Source organism: Hemitrygon akajei, chromosome 14 (assembly GCF_048418815.1).
Source record: "Hemitrygon akajei chromosome 14, sHemAka1.3, whole genome shotgun sequence".
Taxonomy (NCBI): domain Eukaryota; kingdom Metazoa; phylum Chordata; class Chondrichthyes; order Myliobatiformes; family Dasyatidae; genus Hemitrygon; species Hemitrygon akajei.
Genome location: NC_133137.1, coordinates 2,298,934 through 2,315,641, shown reverse-complemented (window position 1 = coordinate 2,315,641; position 16,708 = coordinate 2,298,934). Strand labels below are relative to the sequence as shown.

Below are 16,708 nucleotides of genomic sequence, written 5' to 3'. Positions count from 1 at the left end.
ATTTTCCTATCTTAGTTATTACAGTTGAACCAGACACTGTTTGATTTTGGTTTTTGCTGCATAGACATCTCTTCCACTAATATTTGGTATTAGCTGAAGTGAGTTCCCTGACCATGCAGTTTTCATTAGAAATTTTTTTTGTTCTTTCTGTTATCCGTATGGGCGGGATTATTAAAAGGTTTTTACACAGGGTGTACTGGTGGATGGAACACCTTGCCAGGTGATGGTAGAGCCAGGTGTATTATCACTGCCTCTTTAGCCAAGTAAGCTCAGCAATATCTCCACTTCCTGGGGAGATTGAGATGAGCGTGTTTCACCCCCCCCCCCCCCCTCCCCAGCGTTGTAACTGATTTTTTTTTGCAGGGGCACCATTGGAAGCATCCTGATCAGCTGCATCACCATATATCTGACCACAAAACCCTACAAAGGTTTGCCAGGATTGATGAGAGTATCATTGAGGTCTCTATTCCACCCATCAGAGATATTTATCAGGAGTGTTGCATACACAGGAACCCTAACGTTGTCAGTGGTCCCTCACCTCCGTACAACAATCTCTCTGACCCCTACCAGTAGGTACAGGGTACAATAGCAAGACAAGGATGTAAAACAGCTTCTTTCCTGAGGCCAATGGAGACTACTGAACTCCCTGCCACCATCCGGGTCTCATCAGTAGTGTATGCTGTTTACTTTTTGAGTTGTGTCATAAATGCACTTTATTTATTAATCTATTTGTGGTAATATTACCATCGTGTTATGTGTGAGTTATATGTACTGTGTTGTGCACCTGGTCCAGAGGAATGTTGCTTCATTTGGTGGTATATATATGTATGGTTGAATGACAATGAAATTGAGCTTGATTAGGTACATTTAAGAAACTCTTGGATAGGGATAGAAAAAAAATGAAAGGTTATGTAGGAGGGAAGGGTTATATTGACCTTAAAGTAGGCTGTGCTGTAATGTGATTTTTCAACTTAAGAAAAACTAAAGTTATTTCTTTTTGTTACAGGAGTACTGTTTGAATTTTGTGGTGAAAGAATCACACTTTAACCATGTAATAATGACTAAAGAATTTGAGCATCTTTCCACTTGCTTAATTGTGGAGATTATAAGAAGGAAGCATCAACCCCCAACACGGATGCATTCTGATCAGCCTGTTGACATAGGTAAAAATAAACTTTTCTTATACTTAGTTCTTTCTAATGGTTGCTCAAAAGAATTATAATTCTCTTCCTTTGCTCTTCACCATTCCCCATTGTAAAGATTAGCAAAACATTAAACAGGCAGTGCATTAGACCATTTGCATTCAGCAGCCCATAACTGGTATAATTGTTTCCAGGTTAAGCAGTTCATTTGCATACTGCATTGACAAGAGATACTTTACATTACCTCTTCATATTTCTTTCTTACTGTCTATCTTAGTACAGGTTGGAAAGACTTGGTAAGAAAGACATTAGGAGAGAGAAAATGGAATGGGAGATATGGTAGTCAGGAAGAACGAACTTTGGTTCTAAGCATGAATGGACTGGAAGTAATAAAACATGAGACAAGCACAATTTGACTAAAAGCACATTGAAACTCTGGCACTATTTAGACTGGTTGGAAGCAGAAGTAGAATGCTTCTATTCCATTATATAGTGCACTTACTCGTAAAGCAGCCAGTCATTCCTACATAAAACTATTATGGGTTTTGTTTTAATATCTGAAACTATTAAAATAGTCGAGTATTTGAAAAGATACATTTCCTATTCAAATAGTTTACTTCATTAAGGCTGTGCCCAATTCCTGGAATTTTGGAGTGTCTTCACCAGAGCATAAAAACAGCTCCAGAAAGCTGCTTGCCACTTTCTACAAGGGCAGTTGGGGAAGGACAATTTTTTTAAAAAACTGGCAAGGGCCAGAGACACTCAGATCCTGGAACTAGTACGATGTAAATTGTATAAATAAAGGTAGACCCTAATATGTTGCATCCTCCCCTAATATGAACACATAGATTTCCTCCAAGTGCTCCCACAGTCCAAAGGTGCACCAGTTAGTAGGTGATTTGGTGGTTGTAAATTGTCCCATGATTAAGCTGGAGTTAGATCAGTGGGTTGCTGACTCAAAGGGCCAGAAGGGCCTGATCCGCACTGTATCTCTAAGTAAATAAAGAAAGAGATTTCAAAGGAAATTATGAAGAAACCTTTTGGTAGGAGAGTGGGATATGGAATTTGCTGCCACAAGGAGTGAATAAAACTGAACTTGTAATGCTAGAAATTTAAAATGTAAAAAAAACATTTAGCAGGTCAATATGGAAAATGAAACAACTAACATTCCAAATTGAAGACCTTTCTTCAAAATTAGGATAGAGGAAATGTGTTACTTCTAGATTGCAGAAAGGATGGGGAGAAGTGGCTAAGACAAAGGAAATATCTGTGATAGGATGAGCCCAGAATTACTAAGGGAATACATTCGGTGGTCACTTTATTAAGTACACCTGTTCATTACTGCAAGTATCTGATCAGCCAATCACGTGGCAGCAACTCAATGCATAAAAGCATGCTGACATGGTCAAAAGGTTCAGTTGTTGTTCAGACCAAATATCAGAATGGGAAATAAGTGTCTTTGTGGAATGATTGTTGGTGACAAGGTGGTCTGAGTATCTCAGAAACTGCTGATCTCCTAGGATTTTCACACAGAACAGTCTCTATTAAAGTTTATAGAGAATGGTGTTAAAAGCAAAAAACATCCAGTGAATGGCAGTTTTGTAGGTGAAAGTACCTTATTAATGAGAGAGATCAGAGGAGAAATAGGCAAACCTGTATCAAATGTCTTACAGATAAAATCATGCTCATGGGGAGAGGAGAGCTGAGCCAATATTACAGGTGGATGGTCTGAGAGAATTGGCCAGTTCTGATAAAAACAGGAGTACTTCAGTGAGTGTAGTTACTGGGGGAATCTAGTTAAGCACATGGGGGTAAATGGAATAAAATGTTCTATTGATGAGTTAGATGCGGAAGGATAGAAACTTGTGTAGAGCATTAGCAATGAACCATTTGGACCATATGAACTGCTGTGTGCATTAAGTACAAAGTTCAAAATAAATTTATTATCGAAGTACATATATGTCATCATATACAACGCTGAGAATCATTTTCTTGCGGGTATTCACAGTAAATACAAAGAAACGCCATAGAATCAATGAAAAGCTGCACACAAGACAGACAACAACCAATGTACATAAGACAGCCAACTTTGCAAATGCATAAACAGAAATATAAAAATAGAAAGAGAACATGGGATGAAGAGTGCTTGAAATTGAGTCCATAGCTTATGAGAATAGTTCAGTGAGTGAAGTCATCCCCTCTGGTTCAAGAACCTGATGTTTGAGGGGTAATAACTGTTCATGAACTTGGTGATATGGGTCCTGAGACTCCTGTACCTCCCTGATGGGAGCAGTGAGAAACGAGGATGACCTGGTTGGTGGAGGTCCTTAATGATGGATGCTGCTTTCCTGCAATGCTGCATTTTGTAGATGTGCTCAGTGGTAGGGAGAGCTTTACCTGTGACAGACTGGGCTGTATCACTACATTTTGTAGGCTTTTCTGTTCAAGGGCATTGGTGTTTCTATACCAGGCTGCAATGCAACCAGTCAATGTACTCTCCACTACACAGGTATAGAAATTTGTCAAAGGTACAGATGTTATGTCAAACATTTGCAAACTCCTAAAGAAGGACAGGCGCTAGCATGCTTTCTTTGTAATTGCACTCATAATGGGCCCACGACAGATCTTCAGAAATGCTAATGCCGAGGAATTTAAAGTTGTTGACCCTCTCCACCTCTGACCCTGATGAGGATCATGGACTTATGGTTTCCTCCTCCTGTAGTCAATAATCAGCTCCTTGGTCTTGCTGACATTGAGTGAGAGGTTGTTGTTGTGGTACCACTCAGCCAGATCTTCAATCTCCCTCCAAAATGCTGATTTGTCACCACCTTTGCCAACGATAGTGGTGTCAGCAAACTTAAGTATAGCATTCAAGGTATATTTAACTATATATTACTCATTGTCATCAAAATCAGGTTTATTATCACTGACATGTCTTGAAATTTGTGATTTTTGAACAGCAGTACAGTGTACTATATACTATAAATTATAATAAGAAATACACATATGAAAGTAACTAGTTCAAAAATAATGATCTAGTGTTCATGGGTTTATTGTCCTTTCAGAAATCTATTGGCTGAGGGGAAGAAACTGTTCCTAAAACATTGAGTGTGTGTCCACAGGCCCCTGTACCAGGTGATAGTTATGAGAAGAGGGATCCTTAATGATAGATGCCACCTTTTTGAAGCATTATCCTTGGAGTGAAGTGCTTGTGGCTTATTACATTCATTTTTGGATGACGAGACAGCCTACAGGGATGAGGTCCAGCACCTGGCCGCTTGGTGTGCTGACAACAACCTGGCCCTTAACACCCAGAAGACCAAGGAGATCATTGTAGACTTCAGGCACGCTAGGAGCCACACTCATGTCTCCATCTACATCAATGGAGCTGTAGTGGAGCGTGTATCAAGCTTCAAATTCCGTAGTGTCTACATTTCCGAGGATCTCACCTGGTTACCTGGATGAACTCCTCCATCCTGATCAAAATAGCGCAACAGCGCCGTTATTTCCTGCGGAGCATCAAGAAAGCTCACCTCTGTCCCAGGATACTGACGGACTTTTACCGCTGTACCATTGAGACCATACTCACACTGCATCTCAGTGTGATATGGCAATTGTCCCGTATCGGACCGCAAAGCACTCCAGCGGGTGATGAAAACTGCCCAGCAGATTATTGGCACCCAATTGCCCACCATTGAGAACATCTACCATAAACACTGTCTGGGCAGGGTGAAAAGCATTATCAAGGATGCATTTCACCCTAACCATGGACTTTTTGCTCTCTTCCTATCCGGTAGGCGCTACAGGAGCCTCCGCTCCCACACCAGCAGGTACAGGAAGAGCTTCTTCCTTGAGGCTGTGACCCTGCTGAACCTCACATCACAGCGTTAAGCAGTATTGCACCCATATTGTACTGTCTCAGTACTTTTATATTTGTGTGTGTAGCACTTAACTTTCTATTCGCAGTTGTTTTGTAAATAACAATATTCTTTGCATTTCTGGTTAGATGCTAACTGCATTTCATTTGGCTTTGTATCTGTACTCAGCACAATGACAATAAAGTTGAATCTAATCTAATCCTTAATGGTAGGTGCCACCTTTTTGAAGCATCATCCTTTGAGTGAAGTGCTTGTGGCTTATTACATTCATTTTTGGTAGACCAATTTTTTATTACTTATGTCAGAATTCACTAATTATTGTCTCTTGACCTTTTTATCTTTTATTTTACCATAAGGCACGTCTCTAGTCCAGGACATGAAGAGCTATCTGGAAGGAGCAGGCATGGAGTTCTGTGACATAACACTGCTGTTGGATGGTCACCCCAGGCCAGCCCATAAAGCAATACTAGCTGCCCGGTCCAGGTCAGTAATAACTGACATATTAAAACCAATTCTTCCTTTGCTGGTCGCACCTCCTCTTAGATGTTGTTCAGAACTGAGGCTGGATCTGTTTGAATTTTGTATCAGTAAGTCATAAGATATTTTGGATATATTTTTAAAATTTACAGCACAATTTTTGAAATTTTGCTTCTGCAATTCCTATTCCTACCCCACAAACAAAGTTTCCCTGCCTCTATCAGAAATTCTTTATTTTTCCCAGCATGTGTCACTATGTTGAAACATTTTTCCCCACTGAGCACAGCTGATTTCATGACCCATCCACATGTTCTTCATGTTGGGAATAATGACTGGCACCAATGTTACTTGCATTACTTCAGTTAACCATGTGCCTCTGAAGAAGGCTGGACTGTGTGATCTAAATATTAAGCAGTGCTGTCTATTTAAACAAGATAAATCCCCAAACATAAGCTCAATTTTGATTGAATTATATCAAAATTGATTATTTAACTTTTTAATCACTTGCCAGACTTAATGATACAATTAAACTTTTAACATTTTTCCAAACACAATGTGCTCTCAAAATATCCTTACTATTTCAATTCAAGTCTATTATCTGACTGTTAATGTCTTGTACTGGATCGGTTGATTATTGTTATTTATGCATTTATATTTATTAGTTATTTTGAAGCCATGTTTCGGTCTTTCATGCCTGAAGATGGACAAGTTAATATTTCTATTGGAGAAATGGTACCAAGTCGACAAGCTTTTGAGTCACTCCTTCGCTATGTGTATTATGGTGAAGTCAATATGCCTCCAGAGGACTCTTTGTATCCTTTAGTCCTAATCTTGCTTACATAGCAGCAATTCCATCTTCTGTCTGCACTACTAAGCAAGCAGTGGCAATATACACTTTTGCTAATTTAGTCATAGTAACAATACTGATTCAAATCCGTTATTCATCATACGGAAAAACTGATTACGCTGGTCACGTTCTCAATTGTTTTGAAAAGGTATGCACAGAAAATTTGAGTAAATATTGGATTGCAGTTATTAGGCTTGTGGGATAATGGGAAAGAGGTGAAATTATATGGATAATATATTATTACTATAGTAATTTATAACATTTTTATGCATTGCACTGTATTGCTGTGGCAAAAACAACAAATTTCACGACATATGTTAGTGATATTAAACCTAATTCTGAATAATAAGGAACTCAACAAGTCAGGCAGCATCCATGGAGGGGAATAAACAGTCAACATTTTGGTTCAAGGTGCTTCATCAGTTCTGGAAAGGAAGAGGGCAGAAGTCAGAATAATGGGTGGGGCGGGCAAACGGAGGCAAAGGAGTGCAAACTGGAAGATGATAGAGTCCAAGCGAGGGGGAAGGTAGGTGGGTGAAGTAAGAAGCTGGGAGGGGCTAGATAGAAGAGGCAAAGAGCTAAATTTCAAAGTTTAAACTACATTTATTATCAAAATATATATACAAAATACAACTCTGAGATTCATCCTCCCACAGGCAGCCACAACACTATGGAACCCCTTTCTAAAAAGAAAAAATCAGACACCCAACGTGCAAAAAAGAAAGAATAAATGTGCAAATGACAAAATGTGAGCAAACAACACATAGAATATCAACATCAAACCAGAAATTCAGGAGTATTCAGTTCAGTTCAGCTCAGCTCAGCGCCACTAACTGGCTGCAGAGCCAGACTTGACCGAAGCACTCCAGTCCACACCAATCACTCCAATCAAATTGCCCAAGAGCAGCACAAGACAGTAACCAGAATCCAGAAACACATGAAACATTAACTTCAAAGGCCCCCAGAATGAGTCCATAGCCACGAGCCTCGCTGATCAATCCCTACAATGTGTAACACAAGACTCCTGCACTTTCCTCTGACAGCAGCTGGAGAGAAGGAGAGGAAGACCGGTCAGACACAAGCAGACAGCACCTGTCCATCTTTCGATCTCGTCTTCGTCAACTTCAACCTTGCTCGATGCCTCAATCAGAGAGAAACAACGGAGTTGATCATGGGCTTGCAGATTTCCAGGCCATGCACTCTGTTTCCAACCTCCCTGAGCTCACTGAGAGACAGAAAAGTGCTAGATCGCTCAGTCAGCCCAAAAATACACCATCAAAATGTTAATCAGAGGTTCCAATCGCACACAGCTCAGTAGTAGAATCATAAATGAAGAAGAAAGAATCTAATAGGAGAGGACAGTAATCCATGGAAGAGAGGGAGGTGATAGGCAGGGGACGATGGTTAAAGGGTAACTAGTAGCATTGTACTTGCAGTAGCAATACAGATCAATTCCATCAAGCAGGTCAAAGACAGCAAGCAGATGGGAGCAACACCACCTTTCCTTATATTACTGGAAATATATCACTGTCCTTTCATCCTCATCAAGTGTACCCCAGCAATGAGAAAGCACCTTCTCCACGAATAGTTTAAGAATATCTTACCACCAACTTCTCATGGGTAACTAGGTATGAACAATAAACGTTTTTTTTCCATTGAAGCCAAGGTCTCAAAAAAGAGAAATCCAAAGAGCAAGGATGACTGACTTCACTAATTGTGGCAGGAGTTTAAAATGTAGGTATATATCTACAATTTAATTGTGAGATAAGTTTCCTTGACATCAATTTTACAGATACTTGTTTTCGGCACCTTATTATTATGGCTTTACAAATAATAGACTGCAAGCATATTGTAAACAGAACCTGGAAATGAATGTGACAGTGGAAAATGTACTGCAGGTGATTTGTCTTTTAAGTTTGTTGCAAATGTGCCATCAGGTCCTATTTGGAAAGTCATCTTCACACTTCAGATGATTTTTTACTGGACTCTTCTGGTGATATTGCAAGTTAACAATGCTTTTATCTAGATGAGATCATCTAAGGTTTGTCTGTTTATTTTCTAGTGAAAAGTTATTATTCCTGTGTGCAGAGATTAACTGTTTTAAGTGTTTTAGCAAAGTGTCTGAATTCAGAGTAGTAAATATAAAGCAGCAGATTTGCTTACCAAAATACATAAAATTTTCTTTTTTTCTTAAAGGACAATTTTTATATTCTCCTCGATTAACTTCAGAATTTCTATTCTCGCAGTGTTTTCAATGAAAGTTTTATTTGAAGTAGGTGCCAAGTATATACAAAATATTACTGTATCACTTAGTGTGTTCTTCTTTGATTTAAAATCATATCTCTGCAGAAAAACATCCTGACTACACTCCAGAAATTAACTACAATTCAAACAAGATAATATGCTTATGCCGATCATTATCATAGTTAAAACCTTCAATTAAAAATACTTTCCTTCGTGATCACAAAACCTCTGCCTTGGTGCTTTTTTTTTTACCTCTATTATCAGGAGGCCATGGTATTACTCTTTAATATTTTACTCTGCCCATAGTCTCCAGTGCCCTCTTATTTCTCAAGATTTAGTTTCTTATCATTCATGTACCGCATTTGCAATTGCTTTTAGTTATCCTGGTTTTCCATTATCTCCCTAAATTCTAACTTCAAAGACTATACCTTTAAAACCCATCTGTTCAACAATTTTTTTTGATTATGGGAGGAAATGTCTTTAATATTTTCTTAAACAGTACCTTAATGTTCAGTCAATAACATTACAAATAATCATAATTAATAAATTAAACAGTTCCCTTTTCTCTACAGATTCTGGAAGCAGCTGATAAGACTCAGGCCTTGGATATGAAGAAGCACTGTCTTCACATTATTGTACATCACTTTACCAAGGTAGGTAGGGTCCTGTTTGACTCGATGAGAGTCTGTTGTCCTTTTATACCATCTTGACTATAGCTGGAGAAGTCTTATCCTTTCATTTGAGGTTAAGACTAAGAAATTCTTAAACAAATTTGTAATGGATATTACTGTGTTATGATTGCTGTATAGATTATCTTGTGATTGCAATATAGTTTTAAGGTTTGTTTTATATATTCCCCTTCATCTTTCTTTTGTGCTTTTCCAACTGCCTGCTCTGTATCAGTTTTTGAAACTTAATATAACTTGAGTGCAAATTATTGGGCTTCCACCAATTTCTGGGAATGAATCCTGTCGATGTTGGCTGGTTACTAAGTTTGAGTTCATTTGTTCATATTCTCATGGTTTTTGACACTGAGCATTTTACTGCACTATAAATCTGGCAATGACACCATCTTTAGGGTACTAATGTTACCAGCTTATCTTCCAATCTATCCTACTTTCCTCGCTGCACTATGAAAATGAGAGCTTCGTCATCTCAAGGATTGATTGTCTTTGGCACTCTCTTTGTATCTGCGCTTTGCTAACTACAGCTGATGCAGAGCTCCATGACTAAATTTCTGTGGGCTTTCAAAGCCCATTGCCATCGAGGAAGATTCTTTATGAAACTCAACAGCACTTGTAAAAGGAAAGAGATGGTCGCATTTGTGTTGTTCAAGCATGCCTTCATGCAGCCCAAAGATGAAGTTCCTTCCTTTTTCTGCACAGACACACAGAGGAAAGACTTGTGATCACAAAACATCACTATTGTTTTATTCAGGTGAATGCAGCAAAGATTAATTGAAAATTAATAAAAATCTGATAACTTGGAGGTAAATGGTTTACACTAATTCCTGGTACTGGAAAGGAATGTGAGGGATATACATGGTATATGATGCAAATACATAGTTCTGTTCAGCACAATTTAGTCAATATTGAAATTTTGTCAGTTTTCTTTTTGTGCTAATGCCTGATCAAAGAACCTTGTTGCGCGAATGCAATGACAATGTATTCTAGATGTTTTTGTCTATTTCATGTGATATTGTAATATCTGCACTTAATGTGAAATAAAACATCAATTATAAAAGCTGAAAGCTTCAACAATGCATAAAAACCTGCCTTGTTATATGATCGAGTAATCTGAATTTTTGACCAGTGAAATACTGTAATTAATTTCTATATCTTCATAGGGTGTGTGTCTATGTGATGTAAACCTTAAACTGTTTAATTTAAATTGATTTGAGAGCATATTATTTTGGCATGATTAGTAATTTTTCTTAATCTTTGGATCTTTGCAATTCTGTTTTTTTTTTTAAAAAAAAAAGTATATCATCCAGGCAGAATCTGGCAATAATGCTATTTTTCCCTGATGAAAGGAAACCCTATTTTTATTTGTGGCCTCTTGTGTTTGTTCTTCCATTATCACTAGATTCTAGTGGTAGAAGTTCAATGCAACTTTCCCAGGAAGTACTGAACATGCCTGCCAGATTCACTGCCTATTACATCAAAATAAAAATGTACTTTTACATGCAATAATATGTTGTAAGAAAACAAAGCAGTTAACGTTTCTCTTAAATCACTTATGACTTTGAAATGATGTCCTTGTTTTGATCAAATGTGTCTCAGCCAGGGAATAAAACCAAGGGGGGCATTACAGTAATCACTCAGCAATTTGAGACAGGATAGAAATATTAAAGGTGGTATGGTCGAGTAAAGAGGAGGTGGTTATAAAAACACTAGTTTGTCAAAGGAGAATATATATGTAATGTACACTCAATGGCCACTTTATTAGGTAAACCCACTCCTTACTGCAAATATCTGATCAGCCAATTATGTGGCAGCAACTCAATGCGTAACAGCATGCAGACGTGGTCAAGAGTTTCAGTTGTAGTTCAGCCCAAATATTAGAATGGGGAAGAAATGTGACTTTGACACCAACAATCGTTCCATGGTCACACAGGGTGGTTTGTGTATCTCAGAAGTTGCTGATCTCCTGGGATTTGCACATAACAATCTCTAGAGTTTACAGAGAATGGTGCAAAAAGCAAAAAACATCCAATGAGCAGCAGTTCTGTGGGGGAAAAATGCTTTGCTAATGAGGATATCAGAGGAGAATGGCCAGACTGGTTCAAGCAGACAGGAAAGCAATGATAACTCAAATAACCATGTATTACAAGTCGTGTGCAGAAGATCTCTAAACGCACAATGCTTCAAAACTTGCTGTGGAAGGGCTACAGCAGCAGAAGACGACACTAGATTCCATTCATGTACCTAACGAAGTGGCCACTGTGTGTACATTTGTCCTGCTGCTGGATACATATCTAGCCTTGACCTCCTAACCCCCCCCCCATCTAAAATGTTCAATTTCTAGTCACTTCTTGTTTCACAATGTGTAATTTTTACCCAAATCAGTGTGCAACTTCCTTGCAATCCCAGGTATGAATCTTTGCTACAAAATTTGAAATCACAGATTTATTGAAACTTCCTTTAAGATTGCATTCAGGGCTTGAGGAATGATTATAGCCTTTGTGTCATTTGCCATACCATCCTACATCAGTTTCTATCTGCTGTCAGTTTGATGAGTAGGATGGTGCTCAGGTGAGTTACAGCTACTATTCCCACTCATGTAGTTAATTTTGAACTCTCTCCAGAATCTAACCTTACTGTCCTTCTACTTAAAGAAAAATGGTGACTGCTTTCATGTAGTTTTGTCTTCTACTGTGTAGCTACTAGCCCTAGAATTCCTTCCCTCAGTTTGGGGAGATCCAGAGTGCAGTGGTTGGAGTAACTCCATTACAGCGCCAGGAACAATTCCTGTTGCTGTTTGAGAGGAATTTGTACATTCTCCCCATGAGTTGTATGGTTTCCTTCCGGTGCTATTGTTTCCTCCCACATTCCAAAAACTATGCACGTTAGTAGGTTAATAATTTACATGGGTGTAATTGGGCAGTGTGGGCTTGTTAGCCAGAAGAGCCTGTTACTGTGCTTTTGCTGTAAATAAAAAAGTTTAAAAATCTCACTATCTCTCATCTTTAAGAAACCCTTTAAAATATACCTCTGACCAAGCTGTAGATCATTTTCATTATATCAGCATGCTTTGATGTCAATTTCTATTTAAAGTCATGGTACGCATACTGTATAAATGGAAAGTATTAACCACAGAAGTTAAGCATCTGAATCACTGATGACTTTCAATTGTTCATATTACTGTATCATGAATAATAAATGTTATGCCTTGTTAACAAATTCTTGGCATTAAAGATTTTACAAGTTTTTTTAATAGTCTAGATCATACAGAAGTTGTATGCTGTAGTCTTACAGTTATGTAAATTATTACATCATTTCTGTACTGTGGTAGGCAATAATGGCTATTTGAAGTCTCATTTCTATGAAGCAAATTAACAAACTATTATGTCTCTTTCTAAAAGTGTTGCATTGAATCATAATGAAACTTCATACCACATCTATACAATACCATTGTCTACGGTGAATGATTATTGCACACCATTTGCTGCATTAATGAGCCATCAGATTCTCAGTTTAGCATTTTCCTCTATGGCTTAAGTATTCCTTGAAGGAACTCTACCTAACCCAATGCCCCAGTCCCGAATAGGAGACAGGGACTTTCACTTGTGTGTTGTGGTCTGATGGATTTCTGTTGCGTTTTGTACTTTCTTGACAAAGGGTGTTGGCCCAGAACGTCAATGGTTTACTCTACTCCATAGATGCTGCCTAACTTGAATTGATTTTATTCCTTGAATCCTTCACATACATGTGTAAAAATTTTTGTTATGTCTCCATCTGAATGTGCAGTGTGAAAATTATAGCAATTTGTAATTGTATGTACAGCAAGATACTCAACAGAATGGTCAATATAGCTTAAAACTTGCAGAGTTCCATCAGCATTTTGAGTGTGTAAAATTTTTGCAGGTTTCGTGTTGACAAACCAATGAACAGTCATCATGTTAACTTCTGTTCTTTAAGAACCCTCAATCTTGACCCCTGCCCAACAGGCAAGGGATTCTTGCAGCATGCATGGATTAGAGCAGGATCAGCAGGAAGGAGAAGCTAGCTGATTTTGGCATTTTTTTAAACATGAAGAGCTTCTATAAGGTTCTGAAACCTGTTTTGACATTGGATTATTAAATGATATGCACCAATTTTACATCTGAAATAGTTATTCTTCTAAAGATTAACAGCTGTACTGCAGTTTAGTAGTGAATTTTGCTGATATTGCTTTAAGATTAATTTAATTTAAAAGCTTGCTAACCTTTATGCAAGTCCCTTATATGTTAAATTCATTTTTTTTTCTTCCATCTAAGGTCTCCAAGTTGCCCAACCTACGATCTCTAAGCCAAGCCTTACTTCTCGACATCATCGAATCATTAGCCAATCATATTTCAGACAAGCAATGTGCAGAGCTGGGCTCGGATATGTGACAATTAATTTTAAACACTGATTCTCAAATTGTCTTAGCAACTTTGTTGTCTGATGCAGATGAGTAGTAATTTATTTATTGAAGTAATTAATTTTATTTTAAGTTAGACAGCTCGATATTATGCTAAGGCTATTTGGATTACTATATTTAAATCAAGCCTTTCGTTAAGAGTAGAATATATTGCTGTCTGTCTTTTGTTTGCTGGTTCAAGCAGAATAAGGGAGTAAGCAATAGTATTATTTTCAAAAAATAAAGCACTTAGTAAATGACTATTGGAGAAATGTCAGCATCACCTATACAAAGACTTGTAAAGTTTAATCATGAGGTTTAAAACTAACAATATTATTTTACTTATTCTTTTTCATTTCCTGATTTAAAAATGAATAGTATGAATGACTGCATTTCCACAGTAACTCAGTGATCACAGGTTTGGGAATTTGTTTCTGTGGCTTAATTGGCCAGTATTCCTGAGTTTATCTAGTTCTCTACTGTTGTGTGATAACAAGAGACAGTATGTGGAACTGCATGTTATTCATTGATATTAATGAGGCACACAATAAATATGTTAATTAATACTTTCTAAATAGTCTTAGTAAAATTTGATATTTATATTTATCTCATCAGGCATTACAGTTATTGAATATTTTAATCAAAACATAAAAATTGAATGAGCCATGGCATTGATTATCATGACTGTTGTAGTAGAAACCTTGTGCAAACACATGTAAATGCTACATATATAATATGATAGAATTCTAAGTATAGAATTAATGTATGAAGGGATTTGTGAACAATGAACACTAGGTTTGCCTAATATTCTCTGAGCTGCAAATTGCTTTGAATCTTTTGTCTAGATTTTATTTCTATTATTATTGTTAGTTTGCATCCGTATTGAATGCAATGTTAGATGAAAAGATTTATTTATCGTTCACCATGTGGAAGTTAGATACTATTATCACTAATTGTAAAAAAAAAATGCAGCAGTTACTTGTGTAATCAGAGCAAATAGTCTGTACCACATCTTGAATTTAATGCATATGCATAATCATTAGGCTATGAATCACAGCGTAAATGTTCTCATTGAATCTTGCTCTTTTCAGTTCTGAGTGAAGTTTACTAAAATTTCTAGGGCTTTATTAATGAGCGATAGTTTTAATTGTGCTTTGCTGTTGTACTTGGAGAGGAGTGAAAGGGGAGATAAGTTGACCAGTACCTTCTATTTATGATTTTCAGGTTGCTGTTAGATGCATTTACAACATTGTGTGATAGTGTTATATAATTCTAAGATAGATTCTGAACTAAATGAAGAATAGCCAGTTATTACAATATTACTTGGAGACGCTCATGAGGTGATTGCAGCCATACCAGTCTATGCTGAGCCTGCAATTGCCTAGAGTAATAGATGTGGGAGAGAGGATGGAAGTTTGAACTGAAGCAAATTCTATTCCAAAGCTTACAATGATTAAACCCACCTTGTTCAATATACAGCATGTCAATTTTTTAAAAATTGTGCAACTAATGAATTGTAATGGTTAATCTGTGTATAAAGTGAACTATGAAAGCTTGTGTACACATTATTCTGTTTATTGTAACTTAGCCATATAGTATTCATGAAATCACAAAGTAAGCTGCTATTGGTTTGTATATGATCTATTACGTTGTTTCCTGCCCCAAGCTGTTAAGCTAAGGACTAAATGTATGACTTCTAGCAAAAATATATGAGCAGCTGAAGGAACTCAGTGTGTCAGGCAGCATGCGTGGAGAAAAACGGACAGTAGATATTTCAGGTTTAGACCCTTCAGCCAGACTGGAAGAGCAAAGGGAAGATGGCTAAAGAAGTGAGTTGAGACAACAGCTAGCTAGCAATTGCTGGATCCCTGTTGAGGAGGTGATGATTGGCAGATGGAGTCAAAGAGGGGAGGGAGAGGTTGAGAAGCAATAGTTGGAAACAACAAAGGGTTGCAGATTATGAAAATGATGAATGTCCACTACCCTCCAAAGATGCTGCCAGACATGCTAAGTTCCTTCAAATGGCTCATTTATTTGCTCCAGGTTCCAGCATCTGCAGTCTTTTTATGTATCCAGGTATGATTTTGGTTTGTAAAGCTGTAATGAACTGAGCAAAGTTTCAACTACTAACTTGTTCTGCACTGCCCAATATAGTGACTTCATTTTGCAATTATTCTGTCATCTTATCTCAGTTGCACCTTTTAAATGTATTAAACAAAGAAAATCCAGCTTCTATGCCAGAGAAAAGGAAGGCAACACAGAAGTTGCATCTCATTTGAGCATGACTGCCAAGGAAGAAAAGTTATCAGTTGAGTATCTAAATCCAGGATGTTGACAGCTCAATTATGTCTCATCAATTGATAAACTACCTATCATGGAAGCAGTTCCCACTTTTGCTGTGTCTTAAGGTAGAATTTTTAGCATAATGTGCAACAGAAATCCTAGATTCCACCTAGCATTGGAATCTATGAAGAAAACTGGTATTTAGTAGAGATACATACATACGTACATTTCTTCCATACATAATTTGCAGTTAGACAAGATTGAGTAGCTTGAGTAAGTTTAAATATTGATCTGTAGGGATGCAGATCAGATGCAACACAAAATAGGGAATAGGTTAAGAAAGACAAAAATGTGATTCAATTACCTGAGGTAAATTTTAAAAAGAAGGGTGTAAATACAATGTGTTGATGCTGATCATCTGATAACTAAAGGACAATGAATCAGAATTCTTTACTCTGGACTGCAGTGAGTTTATTCAAAACAGAGATTGCTTTAATATACAGTATACTAGATATATCAATCGATTAATAATACATGAAAATGGCACTGAGGTAGAAGCCGTGATCTTGATGAATGGCGAAAGCTTGAACGACTGCTTGGCCTGCTCCAGCTTCTGTGTTTTTTCCCCACAAACGGGAAAATCTGGAGATGCTGGAAATCTGAGCAACACACACAGAATGCTAGAGGAACTCAAGCCAGGCAGCATCTGTGGGAGGGTGGGGGGGGGGGAATAC

The 16,708-nt window shown here is 37.6% G+C and overlaps 1 protein-coding gene across 1 annotated transcript in view; it reads left to right on the top strand.

Annotated features, from left to right (window-relative positions):
* Nucleotides 1-15,243, top strand: part of lztr1 (leucine zipper like post translational regulator 1) — a 79,690-nt gene extending 64,447 nt beyond the window's left edge. The window contains exons 16-21 of the mRNA XM_073065334.1: nt 1,007-1,163; nt 5,377-5,503; nt 6,160-6,309; nt 8,137-8,242; nt 9,161-9,241; nt 13,567-15,243. Of these exons, the coding sequence (XP_072921435.1) occupies nt 1,007-1,163; nt 5,377-5,503; nt 6,160-6,309; nt 8,137-8,242; nt 9,161-9,241; nt 13,567-13,683 (738 nt within the window). The 3' untranslated portion in view covers nt 13,684-15,243. The remainder of the gene's footprint in view (nt 1-1,006; nt 1,164-5,376; nt 5,504-6,159; nt 6,310-8,136; nt 8,243-9,160; nt 9,242-13,566) is intronic.
* Nucleotides 15,244-16,708: the final 1,465 nt, after the last annotated feature.